Source organism: Beta vulgaris, chromosome 9 (assembly GCF_026745355.1).
Source record: "Beta vulgaris subsp. vulgaris cultivar EL10 chromosome 9, EL10.2, whole genome shotgun sequence".
In the NCBI taxonomy this organism is placed as follows: domain Eukaryota; kingdom Viridiplantae; phylum Streptophyta; class Magnoliopsida; order Caryophyllales; family Amaranthaceae; genus Beta; species Beta vulgaris.
Window position 1 is genome coordinate 50,398,056 of NC_079210.1, and position 14,895 is coordinate 50,412,950.

A 14,895-nucleotide genomic window follows, 5' to 3' on the forward strand; every position below is an offset into this window, starting at 1 on the left:
GCTGTGAGCTTGGTGAGAGTTTCAAGATATATCCATCATCGAAGGCACAAATATTCGTCTTGAAATCATTTCCAATGCATCTTCATCTTATCGTATTTATGATATATTTGTATAGACGTAAACTTTAATAAAAAAATTTCTTGGCATAATAATTACCCTAATCATATATAGGCAAACATGTGTCTTTTGTGAATAATTTTGAATTGTTCACACAAGTGTCATTTTGAAAAAAAAAAACAAAAAAAAATACTAGACATATTATCATTAGCCAAAAAAATATGTAACATCACTCTATCTACTATGTCCTCTAAAAAAGAATTTGTTCCATATTTAAACGCCTTACCTAAATATTATTAACACACATAATACATATTCAACAAGTGACGCGAGTTTAAGTCTTAACATCTCTATGATAAAATTTCCAACGTATCCAACTAACTTATTATCACCCTCTCCTTTTTAATCATAGGCCTTCATGATCTATTTAATCAAAAACACCCAACACTTTTACTTAATACTCCCTTCGTTTCCTAAAGATCTTCCCACTTACTGTTCCTATAGATACCAAGGAAAATCAAGTTGTGTGGGGCATGGTGTGAGTAAAGTAGGAGAGAGAAAGGGGTTAGGATAAATAAACAAATAAAAATGGGTTAAAGTAGGAGAGAGAAATAGAGTAAAATTGAATTAATAATGTAATGGTGGACCATATGATATTGACATGAGAGGGTAAATAGGGAAATTTGTGTTGCCAAATAAGGAATAAAGCAAAAGAGGGAAGTGGAAACACCCTTAAACGGAAAGAGAGAATATCTTTAGGAAACGGAGGGAGTACAAAAGAAAATCTCAATTAAGTAAGAAATTAATAGATTAATCATATGTCATTCTACATTGTCATAAAATGCACATATATACCTAATAAATCTTATTGATTGAATAATAATATATGAGACAACCATATATTAGAAATTTGATGGACAAATTAACTTCTATATTTTCCAATAACAACTACTAATAATAGTAAAAATAAACAAAATCATAGAGCTAATTAATTAATTAATTAAGCACAATTAATTAATTTCAATCCTGATTATCTCTAGGAGAATGAAGAGGAAACAAAGGCAAGAGTTGAGGTTCATTATCTCTAAGATTACAACTTAATGGACTAACCGGGTGCAAATAAAACCCTTTTTCAGCAATAACAACCCTTTCTTCTTCCTCACTCATACTACTTCTACTTCTAGGGCCATTCCTTGGGCTTGGGCTTCCCACCCCAAGGCCCAGCCCATCCAAAGTTGAAACAGGTGAAACCATAGCAACTTCATTCCCACCTCGGGCCCTAATAAGCCCATTTATAGGCCCATGATAACGAGGACTATTATCATTAAGCTTGATCATGTCCAACTTTTTAATACCACCTTGACTTTGTTGCAACCTCCTCTCATGAAGCTTAAAAGCTGCGGTTGCGGTGTTATCCACGTCCAAAACAGGCTGCTTAGCCGTGCCGCTTTTCGAACGAGAGCCGGTGAGGTGCTGGACGATGGCACGAAAGTTGGAAGGGTTAGCTTGGACAAAGGTAGTATTATTGGTGGTTAATGAAGAAGTTTCATGATAAGATGATATATGATGCATGGATTGTTGTTTGGTAGTATTGGTAGAATTAGTACTCATGATAATAATATGATGATGAAGTTAATATTATTATTAGAAAGAAAGCATGAAATTTGTGAAGATTTTTCTTTTGGGTTTTTAAGGAGAAAAAAAACAAACTAGCTAGATAGATAAAAACATAGTAGTTTGGAGATATATTAGTGTGAAGATGAAATGGTGTATTGCGTGGTTTAAAGGGGAAGAAAAAGGAAGGATTTTTGTCATGCAATAAAGACGTTTTCAGTGATCATATAATATAAATGGTATAGTTGTGGATATGCATGGGATAGGTTTTGTGTTTATAGATGCATGTTTTTGCAGCTGGAAGAATTTGAACTTGAATTTGCATTAATGTCTTTGTTGTTCTTACAAATCTTCCCCCCCAAAAAAAGGACTTTTAGTTATGATTCCTAAGGTATGTGTCTAGCTAGATACTAGCTAGCTTAAACTAAAAGAGACTTTTATTAGGTTGATATGAATGTGTGAAAGACATGTAAACAAATAAATGAAGTAGTATTTCAAGCGAAATATTATACCTTGATGGCTTGATCAGGTTGTACTACGGGCAATGCTACATTTATCCGGTGGGTAGTTAACCCACTAGAAATAGAACATTAAGAAACTATTAGAACTGATGAGTTGAATATTAATGGTTAAAGTTGTACATTTGAGACGGCAAAAATAGAACGTACAATCGAAAATAAATGAAGGCAGTGCAATTTTCCTTAACGATTTTTCTTCAAAGAACGTTGTTTCAAGAGAATTTTATTATATATTGAAAAAAAATATCATGCCCTATTCTAATTGGAAACCATTAGTGGTCTATATTGGGTTTTAGATCACATCTTCTAACTTTATATCAATTAAAACATTATACTAATTTAACAGTTTCACATTTATTATATCGTATCATGTATTTATTTGGTAATATTTTATCTCTATAACTCTTAATGTAAGAAAAACATTGCATATTACTTTCAAAGTAGTAGTGCTGTGTTGGAGATATATTTTGTTAAAGATTGATTCTAGTTAGGTTTCCTTTTCATGTCTAGTTAGGTTCCTTTATTTTGCATGTCGGATTCCTAAAACTATATATATATATATATATATATATATATATATATATATATATATATATATATATATATATATATATATATATATTGGTGGCTCAATGAGAAAACTCAAGCTTTGTCATTAATAATAGGAAAAATTGTTAGAAACTATCTAATAAAGACACTTTTTTTAAAAAAACTACCTTATATCATGTTTATTTTACAAAACTACCTTATAAGTGGAAAAACTTTAAAAAGCACTACCAAATTCAGAATTTACTAACCATGGTTAACTATTTCCTCCAATTATCACTCTAATATAAGATTACTAAACTACCCCAACCCCTCTTTGCTAATTTCCCTCACAGGAGCGTTAAACTATTGAATACCCCCTTAAATCGTTTGTGTAATTTCTTCTCCCAACCTTTTGCTTCATCAATTAATTCTTCATTATGAGTAACAAAAGCAGATAGAAATTGGGTTTTGGGTCATGAATTGATGTCGTTTATGATGATGAAGAATATGGTTTGATGATGGTGCAAAGCTTGCTCTTCTAGACACTTTTACTGCTGGTTTGTTTTTAGGATTGACTTTTGGGGGAGAGAAGGTGTGCTTGTGCTTGCCACATGTATATTTGAGAGATAGAGCATCAAGTGATCAAGAAAGTGATGATATCGTAATTGTAACGTACTGAATTTAGGGGGTATTTTCATAATCTTATATTAGAGGGATAATTGGAGGGAGTAGTTAACCATAGTTAGAAAATTATGAATTTGGTAGTGCTTTTTAAAGTTTTTCCACTTATAAGGTAGTTTTGTAAAATAAACATGATATAAGGTAGTTTTTTTTTTTAAAAGTGTTTTTAATAGGTAGTTTCTAACAATTTTTCCTTAATAATATTTGAAATGTTATCAAGAGCGTAGGTTAATTATCTTCTCTATAATTTTTTTTCCGGCTTTGTCATTAATAATATTTTTTATAGAGAAATTTCATTAATCGAAGGTCAAATAATTAAACGATATCTACAATAGATATTAAAGAAAAACAAGACACAACAAAACAAGTTAAATCGAATTCGTCTTCGAATAAACTACAATGAACTAGATCGAGCGGTACAACCATCCCTCTTGTATTTGCTGAATCAAGTAGTTATTGATGAGGAAGTTAATCATTCTAACATAATTTGAGAAGAGCATTTTTGATCGAGCCATGTTTATCGCATCCGAGATTTCAAGACCTTCATGTTGAGTTTCAAACTTCAACCAATGAGAACACTTTTTCATACCTAAAAACAAAAAAAAAAAGCCATACTCATAACTCCCATAGAAGATAAGGAGATCTCCACAACATAAACTAAAAAACTCATAAAAAGATACTAATTATATTCAACAGAACAAAAAAAAAACTAAAACCTAAAAATAAAAGGAGAGAAGAGACTTACCATGAATAAAAACATCCATAAGACCATAACAACCCATAACTGATTACATCTATCCACTAGAAATAAACACAGTTTTGTCCCATGATACTCCTCAAACCAATACTATTATTCATAAATCACACACAGCTTTTATTTTGAATTAATTGTAGATCAAAGGTAGTAGTAGACTAGTAGTACTCCAAAATTGATGGCAAAAGAGTTCGAAATTTGAAAAATGAAAAAAGATGAGTAAATGAAAAGCGTGAGGCATGAGCTGGCCTGAGTAGCGGCACCTGTAAAGATGTCATAACGGGGTCAGTGGGGCATTGAAAACGGTAAACGAGAGAAAGACACTGAAGAAGCACTTTAATTCCAATTCAATTAGGAAGAGATGCTGCAGATCAAAGAATTTAGTACGTGACCCCCCCAATTTCTGTCTCTTGTCTATGTTACTTACTCGTTAGTATACCTGGTTATTGGGCGGGTCGAGTCAGGGTCACTGCGAGTCAGAAGCAGGTCGGATTATAAGAGGGTCGCCTTATAAAGGGTCGGTAGTGAGTCGGGCCAAATAGATAGTGGGCTGATATATAACGGGTCGGTAATGGACGGACCGGCAAATAAGCAAGAAAAATAAGACAAAGAGTGCCAAAAATGAGTTTACATGAATGTGAATCTGAATATGTACTCGTTTTTACAAAACCTATTTGATTTTTCAAAACTATAAGGTTTCTTTATCGGCCCTATAATAGCCTTTTCTTTAAAAGCTCTGTCTAATAATAAAAGCCCATTTAACCCTAATCCTTTAGTCATTGGGTTACCCTGTCTAATAACCATGTCTACTAGTTACGTACTATAGCCTATAGTATGTATATATCATATGAAAATGGTGGAGTGTTGTGTATGTAATTGTAATTGTAGTAGTAGCTTTTCCAACGTTATATTTGTTGCTTCTCTCTATTAATCTTTCCTTCTATTGAGTTTGCGTGAGGGGAATGTATCTTTGCCAAACATAAGTAACGCCCTTGTTTTGGATTGCTTCCCTTGGAGGGTTTTTGTTTCACGACTATTTTTCCTTAGCTTCCTTTTGTTGTACTATCTATTGTCTATCCTTATTAGCTTGTAATTACTAGCAATATCATCGTCATTGAAGTCTAATTTGAATCTTACTATCTTGTAATCTAGAATAATGTAATCGAGTTGAATCCTTAATGTCTGCAAGATATTGCTATCCTTTTTGGACAAAAACTTAGATAGTTGGGATCTTATTATGATTTCATGCCCGCCCTTAAACTATTTGATCCGACATACGATGGTAGTTTAAGATGATTTATACTTCATTCGTTTAGAAATAATTGTACCATTTGTATAGTGTTTACTATTCACATTATACACTTTGATTATCTTTGGTAATTTATATTTTAGGAGAAACATAGTCTTATTCAACAAATAAATTCCAAATTTATGCAAAGTTTTTGATTTGAAACCGTTAGTCTTATTCTGACAGAAAAGTACAACATGTTATAATATATAGACCCCCTTATATAAATGTGAAATTATTAATTGAGTACTCTCCTTAAAATGATTTTTGAGAGAAAAATGGCATTTTGTCTTTAAGGTGCTCTTTTACGAGCATAGAGGAGAACTTCTTTACGAGCACGCGAGAGAGTCTTTAAATTATCAAGTGGCCGCTACATTTTTTTTGATTCATATGAGCCACAAAGGCGGTACAAGGTACAAAGAAGGGGAGGGGGGATTCAAACCTGTGACCTATCGTTCACAATATCTCAATCTTAACCACTAGGTCAAGATATCCTTGATAAGTGGCCACTACATTTCATTTAAAGTAAATCACAACATGATCAAACACGTAACATGAGAATCATATATACTTCATATATATTGACGAGGCCTAATAGTCAAATGGATATCTTAGAACTGATCTACCTATTATATATATAAAAATGTTAAACCCCATGTATGTTGTGCACATGTGAGTTGTCCCACATTGGAGAAAGAGGAGAGAAAGTACCACAATATAAGTTAGAGGAGCTACTCCTACTATTGCCAATTGGTTTTAGTATGAAACCTCCTTTGAGCTTGTATGTGGACCGAACTCTTCTCCTCCGTACTGGGTTGCCCATGCCCATTTTCAGTCGTATCAAATTTATCATGGTATCAGAGCCCAAGGTTGATGGGCCTTTCATATTGGGCATCTACCAGTATGCCTTAATTCTAAGGACACTCACATGTGAGGGGGAGTGTTGAACCCCATGTATGTTGTGCACATGTGAGTTGTCCCACATTGGAGAAAAAGGAGAGAAAGTACCACAATATAAGTTAGAGGAGCTACTCCTACTATTGCCAATTGGTTTTAGTATGGAACCTCCTTTGAGCTTGTATGTGGACCGAACTCTTCTCCTCCGTACTAGGTTGCCCATGCCCATTTTCAGTCGTATCAAATTTATCAAAAACTAACTAATAAAGATGTATTTGAGTTTTTTTCCATGGATGTTTGATTTTATGCGTGCATGTGTTTTCCTTTTAATTATTTTTTGAATCCTTTGAAATCCCCTAAAATTTTCATCTTTCTCCCGATTATAGTCTCCTTTTCCAGATATTAATTACCTATTCAACGTAAGTGTCAATAAGGAAAGAGGATAAACAAGGTATAAAAATAAGGCCGGATTGATCTATTATATATATAAAACTAACGATAAAGATGTATTTGAGTTTTTTTTCCACGAATATTGTTTGATTTTATGCGTGCATGTGTTTTCCTTTTAATTATTTTTTAAATCCTTTGAAATCCCCTAAAATTTCATCTTTCTCCTGATTATACTCTCCTTTTCCAGATATTAATTACTTATTCAACGTAAGTGTCAATAAGGAAAGAGGATAAACAAGGTATAAAAATAAGGGAGAAAGGAAAAAAGGGGAGAATTAAATGCGGATTGAGGATGATTCAAGGAAAATAGGTAAAGGTGTGAAGCAAACTGATAAAGGTGAAGGAGAGCCTCTAGTCAAACTAGGTCAACTTTGATTATTTTAAATCCTACATGGCACAACTAATGAATCAATTACCCATTAACCAATCATATAAATATAGAATCATTTCTATATATACTTAAATTTTTTAAAATAATTCTTTTTATAATTGTTGTGAGAGGGATAAATTGCCTTAAATACATAGGTTTAAAGACCCATTGAATGGAATTTAAATGAGAAAATTTCCTTGTTTATTACTATCTCCGTTTCCTAAAGATCTTCCTCTTGTTATTGTTACAACAGATACCAATGAGAATCAAGTTGTGTGGGGTGGGTAAAGTAGGAGAGAGAAAGGGGTTCAGATAAATAAACAAATAAAAAGGGGTTAAAGTAGGAGAGAAAGGAAGTAAAATTGAATTAATAATGTAATGGTGGACCATATGATAGGGATATAAGAGGGTAAAAAGGAAAAAAAAATCCAAATAAGGAATAAAGTAAAAGAGGAAAGATCTTTTGGAAACGCACTTAAACGGAAAGAGGGAAGATCTCTAGGAAACGAAGGGAGTAATTATTATAAATATCGTAGACTCACAGTTCACACATCATATCACATCACATCACTATAATGCATGATAAGAGGAGTATCATTACAGTTCACACATCGTATCAAATAAATAAAACATAAAATGATCTAGTATATCATCACTATTCTCATCTTAATATGTTTATATAAACGTACATTACTGACTTACATAGAAACATACTTAAATTCCAATCTCAAACCAACAACGTACAAATAATTCCATGCATGGATAACATGAATAATTTATTTATTCAGAAAGTAAAAAAGGCTTATTAATCATGTTTAAGTTTATCCTGAACCGCTGGTCTATTATACATAAATTTGTTACTCGTAAATCATAAGACGAACTCATCAAATAATAAATTCTAGAAAATGTTGTTCATGTCAACATTCTCTTATTTATATGTAGAGAGATATAGAGAAAGATGAAAAGAATTTGAATCATGTGAAGGACAAAGCTATAGCGTGCTGCAAATGGCAACTAGTGCTGAAAAGAGCAGGCTTGGAGACATAAATCTTGATGCATGTAATGTCCAAAACTATTAGTAGTACTACAATAAGGATTGCTCGTCATAAATGCATGTAATATAATGTCTTAAAGTTTTTAAGTATATATGTCCACACGATTTGGCACTATACATTATGTCATCCTAGCTAACCTATACTTAATATTTTAAATGTTCATCTTAAAAACTTGATACTCTTACGGCGTGTTTGGTAGTCGGTCATAAATAGTGGTAATGAGAATGAATTTGTGTGTAAGTTTGTGAAAAATATCATGTTCATTCCCATGGTAATGTTAATTTATCCTAAAGTGTCTACTTTCCTTCTTGAATTTTCATTCCCATCCAATACCACCTTGTAGGTGGTAATGCGTGGTAATGAAAATTGCTTCCCCTTGAAGACAAAAACACAAGTTTAGAGGTGAGATTGCTTGCCTATAGAGAAAAAATGCCTCGCCATGGATATTTTAAGAGTGCTTCCCTAATAAAATTACACTTAAAATGCATTCCCATTACTACAATTTATTAACGACTACCAAATGGACCGTTACAGTAATAATAATTGGCTCAATTCGCCAGTCCTATGCATATTATTGTGATATGTCTAAGATTTAGGCTACCCTAAAACATCCTTGTTTATGTCTATTTTTGATTTAGTTGTTATACATTTCTTTTCTTTGGATAATTTTCATAACTATGTAGATGTCACTGACTCATTTCAATATATATAAGTAGTTGTTACAAATCAGTCACCAAACACTCCTAACCTCCTTCCACCTTGGTTTCCGACTTCTTCACCCCATTCTCCGGCACTATAACGCCGCCTACCGTCTCAACCTCCGCCGCTTCTGCCGCCTCCCTAAACTTTCTATAAATGTCACTCTTGTAAAACTTTCTTGTTCTGACCACTAAAATCAATGAAAAAAGCATACTAATAATAGTTGCTCCTGTGATTATAAGAAATGCTAACCGAAAACATTCTGTGCCAAAACAATTTAGCTCTTCCCCTTTTTGCCTGACCCGGCCCAAAGCCTTCATTTGCCTTGTGGCTTCTCTATCATATAATGGGCCCGTTAATCTCACATTGAGAATATAACCCCCAATTGGGCTTGCTAATGTTCCAAAGTTGTGTAAAGTTGAGTAGTATTTAAGCCCATATATCTCAGATATTATGCCAAAGAGTAAAGGCCATTGAGCCCCATAACAAAACCCAATAATCACGGTTGCAACATAAAGCCCATTAGGCAGATTGATAGCAATCAAAAGGTGCCCACCACAAGATAACAAGAGCGTTAAACTGAGGAAAAGAGGCCTTGGAAATTTGTACTTCTTTAACAAATGCTCCGAATAGAAACCCGCCACGACCCGACCCAAGTAGTTCCATATACTCACTAGGGACACAAATGTGTTTATGCTACGAGTCGGGTATCCGAATGATGTCCCAATTTGACCCAAATTATCAATTGCAGTCAGTGTCCCGCCAACTCCACTTATGATAGTAAGAAAAAGAATGAGCATGTCGATATTAAGAAGCCCTTGTAGTATGGTATAATCTTCCCCTCGTTCTGGAGGCCGAAAAACGTTTTGAAAACAAGAATCTACCTCTCTAAAAGTGTGACGCGATGAATTAGTAACATTTTTAACTACGTCATCTCCCATGTCATCTTCCTTACCTTTTACCATTTCTTTTTTACTCTTTTTGTACTCTTCTTTGATCACAATGTAAAGAGGTAAAAGTAACAAAATAATTACCGCGACACCACTTCCTACGTACTCACCTTGAGTGAAAGTCATAGTTTTTTGAAGTATGATCATGAACATGAGAAAACTAGCAAGGCCAAGGGAGATATAAAGAAACTGATAGAAGATTTTAACTTCATTTTTGTGTCTAGTAACTTTCATAAATCGGATGGTGCGTAAAAATGCGAATGAAATAACGGCTGGTAGCCAACCAATAAGTAAGATTAGTGACTTGGAGTTTTTGGTACCATAAAATGCAAAGTAGAGTTGGGTTATGATTGCACCACTTAAACCAACACACCCTTTTAATAAGCCTAACACCACTCCTCGACTTTCTGGAAAGTTCTTCACACAAGTAACTAGTGCACCAGTGTTTGAAAAGGCTTGAGAGTTTGCACCTATATATAAAAGTATAAATAGACTGTTAGGAAATATTGTATAGGATATGTCGTTTGATATGTTTCCTTATGTATAGAGTCCTTTGTTTATATGATTTCCTATTTGTTTAACTAATAACAATAGTACTTGATGTTAATTTGATAATAGAGGGAGTATGGTTATGTGTGGATGCATTTAATTTACTTGAATTGGACCCTTAGAGTTATTGTGTTGTTGTGATAGTGGTTGACCATTCATTAAATATTTTTTACCATGCTAAAGAAAATGTAATATAAATATCTAAGTCGGTAGAGTATCTATTGTATATCTAGTTACACCATAAAATCGGCATATTGATTGCCAATAAGTAAATAAATACTCCCTCTGTTTCATATTATAAGACATTTTAGTTAAAAAATTTTGTTTCAAATTACAAGGCATTTTATATTCTCAGTGGAAATAAATTTAACTTTATACTCATCAAAATAAGATTATAGGTTATTTTCTATTATCAATACAATATTTAATGTCAATTCTTATTACCTATGTAAATCTAACTAAAACTAACTAAATTCTTAATATGCGTAAAAGTGATTTACATGCCTTATAATTTGAAACGGAAGGAGTAATAGCTCTAACTTATTAATGGAAAATGATAAATACAACCCTTATTAATTAGTTGCTTTAACTAACTAATAATATTTGTTGTTGGTACAACCGTACAAAATTATATGTCTAATAATAGATGGTAGTTGATTAGTACTTAATGATTTTTTAATATGACAATAAGCTATAACAAAGACACCATTTATCACTTAGCATTCTTGAAATTAAAATAAGTTTTTTTTTTTGGCAACTTTAGAATATAATTATTATTGTATATCAACACGCTCAATACCCTCTCTTCAATATCCCCCCAACAAACAAATTTCTTACAATTAGAGTTTTAGGTCCAAATTAAATTATTCTTCCAATCATTTTTATACTGAACACCAAAATTTTAATGTTTTTTGATTGATCAATTCTTATAAATTGATAAAAATTTCTATTTATGTTCATATATTCATCTATTTATAAAATAGGGTTAGAACTGAAAACTGCAACATAAAATGAGCAACACAAATTGAGCAAAAATATAAAATGAGCAAAAAACATCAAATGAGCAAAAATTTATAAAATAAGCAAAAGTTTCTTAAAATGAGCGAAAATATAAAATGAGCAAAAATCATAAAATGAACAAAAGTTTGTAAAATGAGCAAAAACTTCGTAAAATGAGCGAAAGTTTGCTAATACGAGCAAATATTTTTTAAAATGAGCAAAAACATAAATTTAGCAAAAAACATAAAATTAGCAAAAATTTGCAACATGAGCAAAAAGGACGGATTTCAGAATCAGCTTAAGGTTAGTATTCAGTGTATCCTAGATCCTACCTCCCCCCTCTTTTTTTATATATATATTGTAAATAGTAAATAGAATCAAGAAGATTTTGTTTTGTGGTATGAATTTTTCTAATTTGATATAGTTTATTTAATTTTGATAAAAACAAGTAAACATTTTCTAAAAATTAAAGGTAAAGAGAACGTACTCATACTTCCTCCGTTCCAAATTAGATGTTATACTTTCTCTTTTAAGAAGTTTCAAATGAGATGTTACACTTTCATTTTGGGTAATAATTTCTCTCTATCTCTCTCCTATCACATGGGACCTTTTTGTTTTCTTTCTCTATCTCTCTCCTAATCTCCAAAAATTGTCTAGGAGCCCTTGATTTTAAAAGTGTAACATTTAAATTAAAACGGAGATTAGGACAGCAGAAGGCAACAGGCACTTATGGCCTATGGGAGAAGCTAGAGAAGGCCCATATTCTTTTTACGGTAATAACTCTGTGATTTATGAAAGGGCCTGCATGGTCTGTTTGGAAGATTGTATATCACATCAAATATCGTCGTATGGTGGTCCACATGCAACTGCACAAGGTGAGGCAATATGCCAATATCCTATTAGTAATACTTTTCAAAGGTATATCTGAGCCAAGAAGTGAAGATAAGATGGTACATTCTTGTATGATTGTTAAGATGATATATTAAGTCAATCATATACATGGAAATAAAGGATATTTGGTAAAAATATATTACGTCTAATTTCAAAATTCTAACAAAAAGAATATAGGAGGAAGAGGTGGTAAGTCAGTAGAGTACCACGTCGAATTTTAGGACATTGCCCAGGATTAGAATCCTGATCATTCCAATAATATGTTGGACATTAATTGAGGAGACAAGTATCAATTTAAGTTTAACATTTACTCCCTCTGTTTTTTTTTTATCATTCCTACTTTTCTGTGCGCGTCTTCCAATACACGTTTTAAAACTTAAATATCTTTCATTATATATTAGTAAAAATTATAACGATTGAATATTAATAAAGTACTAATTGAGACGAATCAAACAAGACCCCACATGACTATGTTTTTTCTTATAAATTGAGAACATTTGAGAAAATTCTCTCTATGCATGAATAGTGTCAAGATTCCAAGTGAGAAAGATAAAAAAAAAAAACAGAGGGAGTATTAATTTAACCCAGATATTTATATATTGAACTTTCAACTTAGACATCTGTCAGTTATCCTACAATATATATTTGTTTATTAAGTCCATAATCGTTTCAATCATTCTAAATGATCCTGAGACGTCTCACGCAAAGCGCTTTGTATTTATTAATAGATGTTGTAGTATATGATTAGATTATATCTTAATTACTAGACTACTTATAATTAACCACGTACCTATGCAAATATACATGCACATTTGCCAAACAGCTGGCTTGGCGATGCGATGAGTAACGGCGAGCCACATCATGAAGTAACCAAAAAAATTGAGGAGAGCACCAACGACTAGAACCACCCAAGGAGGGGTAACTTCCAATAATAGCCCTGAGGGTATCCCTGCGATGGACCCTAAATCCTTAAAGAAACTAAGGAGATTAAGGGTAGTTTGGTCATATCCTAGGGATGTTTTTATGTCCTTAGAGTATGATCCAAACATGTAAGTGGCCCCTGCCATCGACAACACTAGTAGAGCTGAATGCACCATGAACCACTGGCCCCTTAAGACACGTAATAAAAAGCCGGGGTTGCGGCCGCCTCCGCTGCCGCCTTCGACCACCATGGCTAGCTAGGTATATATCTAGAAAAGGATATGGGAACTAATATTTATGAATGTTGAGGGAGTGAGAGTTTGAGTTCCCGAAAGTTGTGAAAATGTATGTGGAGGGGTAAGGTTATAAATAATAGTACCAATATGTAGATAAGACTATAAGAGAAATATGATTAATGATAGATAGTGATGTAGAAGACCAATATGCTCTTACTCCCTCCGTCTCATAATATAGTGCCTATTTCATTTTTGGTGGTCAAACTTTAAAATCTTTGACCGAATATTCTCATTTGTATATATAAAAAAACATATTCATGTAGGATCTTGTTAGATTCGTCTCAATGTGTAGTTTCATAATATCAACTTTTTATATTTTTTATTAATAAGGAATTGAAGATATTAAAGGTCAAAGTTACGTTTTGGAGACCGTGAAAAAAGAAACAAGCACTATATTATGGGACGGAGGGAGTAAGTTTTAATTGTCAGAAACTAACTCGGGAATGATTAATGCGATGAGCTAAGTGAAAGATAATTTTGTTGACTTATCAAACTTTTAGGAAAGGGATTTTGAATAGGGATACGTTATATTAACCTTGTTTTATGAATTCACTTTCATTGTTGTTTTCTTATGTTTTATTAGTTTACTGTAACCCACATAATCGTGGAATAAATAGGAAAAAAGGAGACATTTCATATGTCTTTTAGTAATGAGGGAAAGAATAATAAAAGTGGGTCCATTGGTCTCATGCATGCTAAGTGAAAATTCTATGGTGCTTCACGAGCACGCGTATAGCCGGCGAAAATTGACCCGCACTTGTTGGCACAATCGAAACTTGTTTTTTCACCCGAGCATAACGAACCGAATACGATCCGAAACCCGACCCGAATTAAAATAGACCCGGATACGACCCGACCGAACACGAATCTACTCGACCCGAAAATGACCCGAAAATGATTACCACAACCCGAATCGAAAAGTTGTCATATTCGTTACTTTTTAAACAAATTTAAGGAAAATATTGTCATGAAATATTATAAGTATATGATTTAATCACTGATGTTCAATAATTATTTAATTTACTCTCATTAGTCTTATATGTGTTTTTTTAATTTGCGAGATTGAAAGACCGATATAACCCGACCTGATATGACCCGAAATCTCATGGACCCAATATTAACCCGTGCCCGAACGAACCCGACCCGAGCGTAATCTGAACATAAGTTGACCCGATTATGACCCGACCCTTATCTGACCCGTTTGCCACCTCTAAGAACGCGTATACAATGTATCTAGTAAATTTGTTTCATTTTCGAAGAGTAAATGTTTTATTTCTGTGGATTTCAATAAATGTTCGTTTATTGAGAGAGAAAATATGTTCTATTTTCAATAAGCAGATATTCTATTTCAACAAATGTTCGTTTACGCATATTTTCT

At 32.9% G+C, this 14,895-nt stretch overlaps 2 protein-coding genes across 2 annotated transcripts; both read right to left on the minus strand.

Moving 5' to 3' along the window:
- Positions 1–909: 909 nt before the first annotated feature.
- Positions 910–2,116, minus strand: LOC104905027 (hypothetical protein). The gene has a single exon (XM_010693471.3). The coding sequence runs from the start codon at positions 1,666–1,668 to the stop codon at positions 1,078–1,080; it is 591 nt and encodes a 196-aa protein (XP_010691773.2). The 5' UTR covers positions 1,669–2,116; the 3' UTR covers positions 910–1,077.
- A 6,515-nt stretch (positions 2,117–8,631) lies between these two features.
- Positions 8,632–13,577, minus strand: LOC104904539 (hypothetical protein). The gene is made up of 2 exons (XM_010692812.4): positions 13,091–13,577; positions 8,632–10,331 (listed from the first exon to the last, which is right to left on the minus strand). Exons 1-2 carry the CDS (start codon positions 13,470–13,472, stop codon positions 8,956–8,958), a joined length of 1,758 nt encoding a protein of 585 aa, XP_010691114.2. The 5' UTR covers positions 13,473–13,577; the 3' UTR covers positions 8,632–8,955.
- Between the last annotated feature and the right edge of the window lie 1,318 nt (positions 13,578–14,895).

Excerpts from the sequence above, each read along its gene's own strand:
- LOC104905027 (XM_010693471.3), bottom strand. The coding sequence starts at position 1,668 with ATGAGTACTAATTCTACCAATACTACCAAACAACAATCCATGCATCAT.
- LOC104904539 (XM_010692812.4), bottom strand. The coding sequence starts at position 13,472 with ATGGTGGTCGAAGGCGGCAGCGGAGGCGGCCGCAACCCCGGCTTTTTA. Across the intron at positions 10,332-13,090 it reads GTGCATGTATATTTGCATAG|GTGCAAACTCTCAAGCCTTT; the intron begins GTACGTGGTTAA and ends TTTTATATATAG.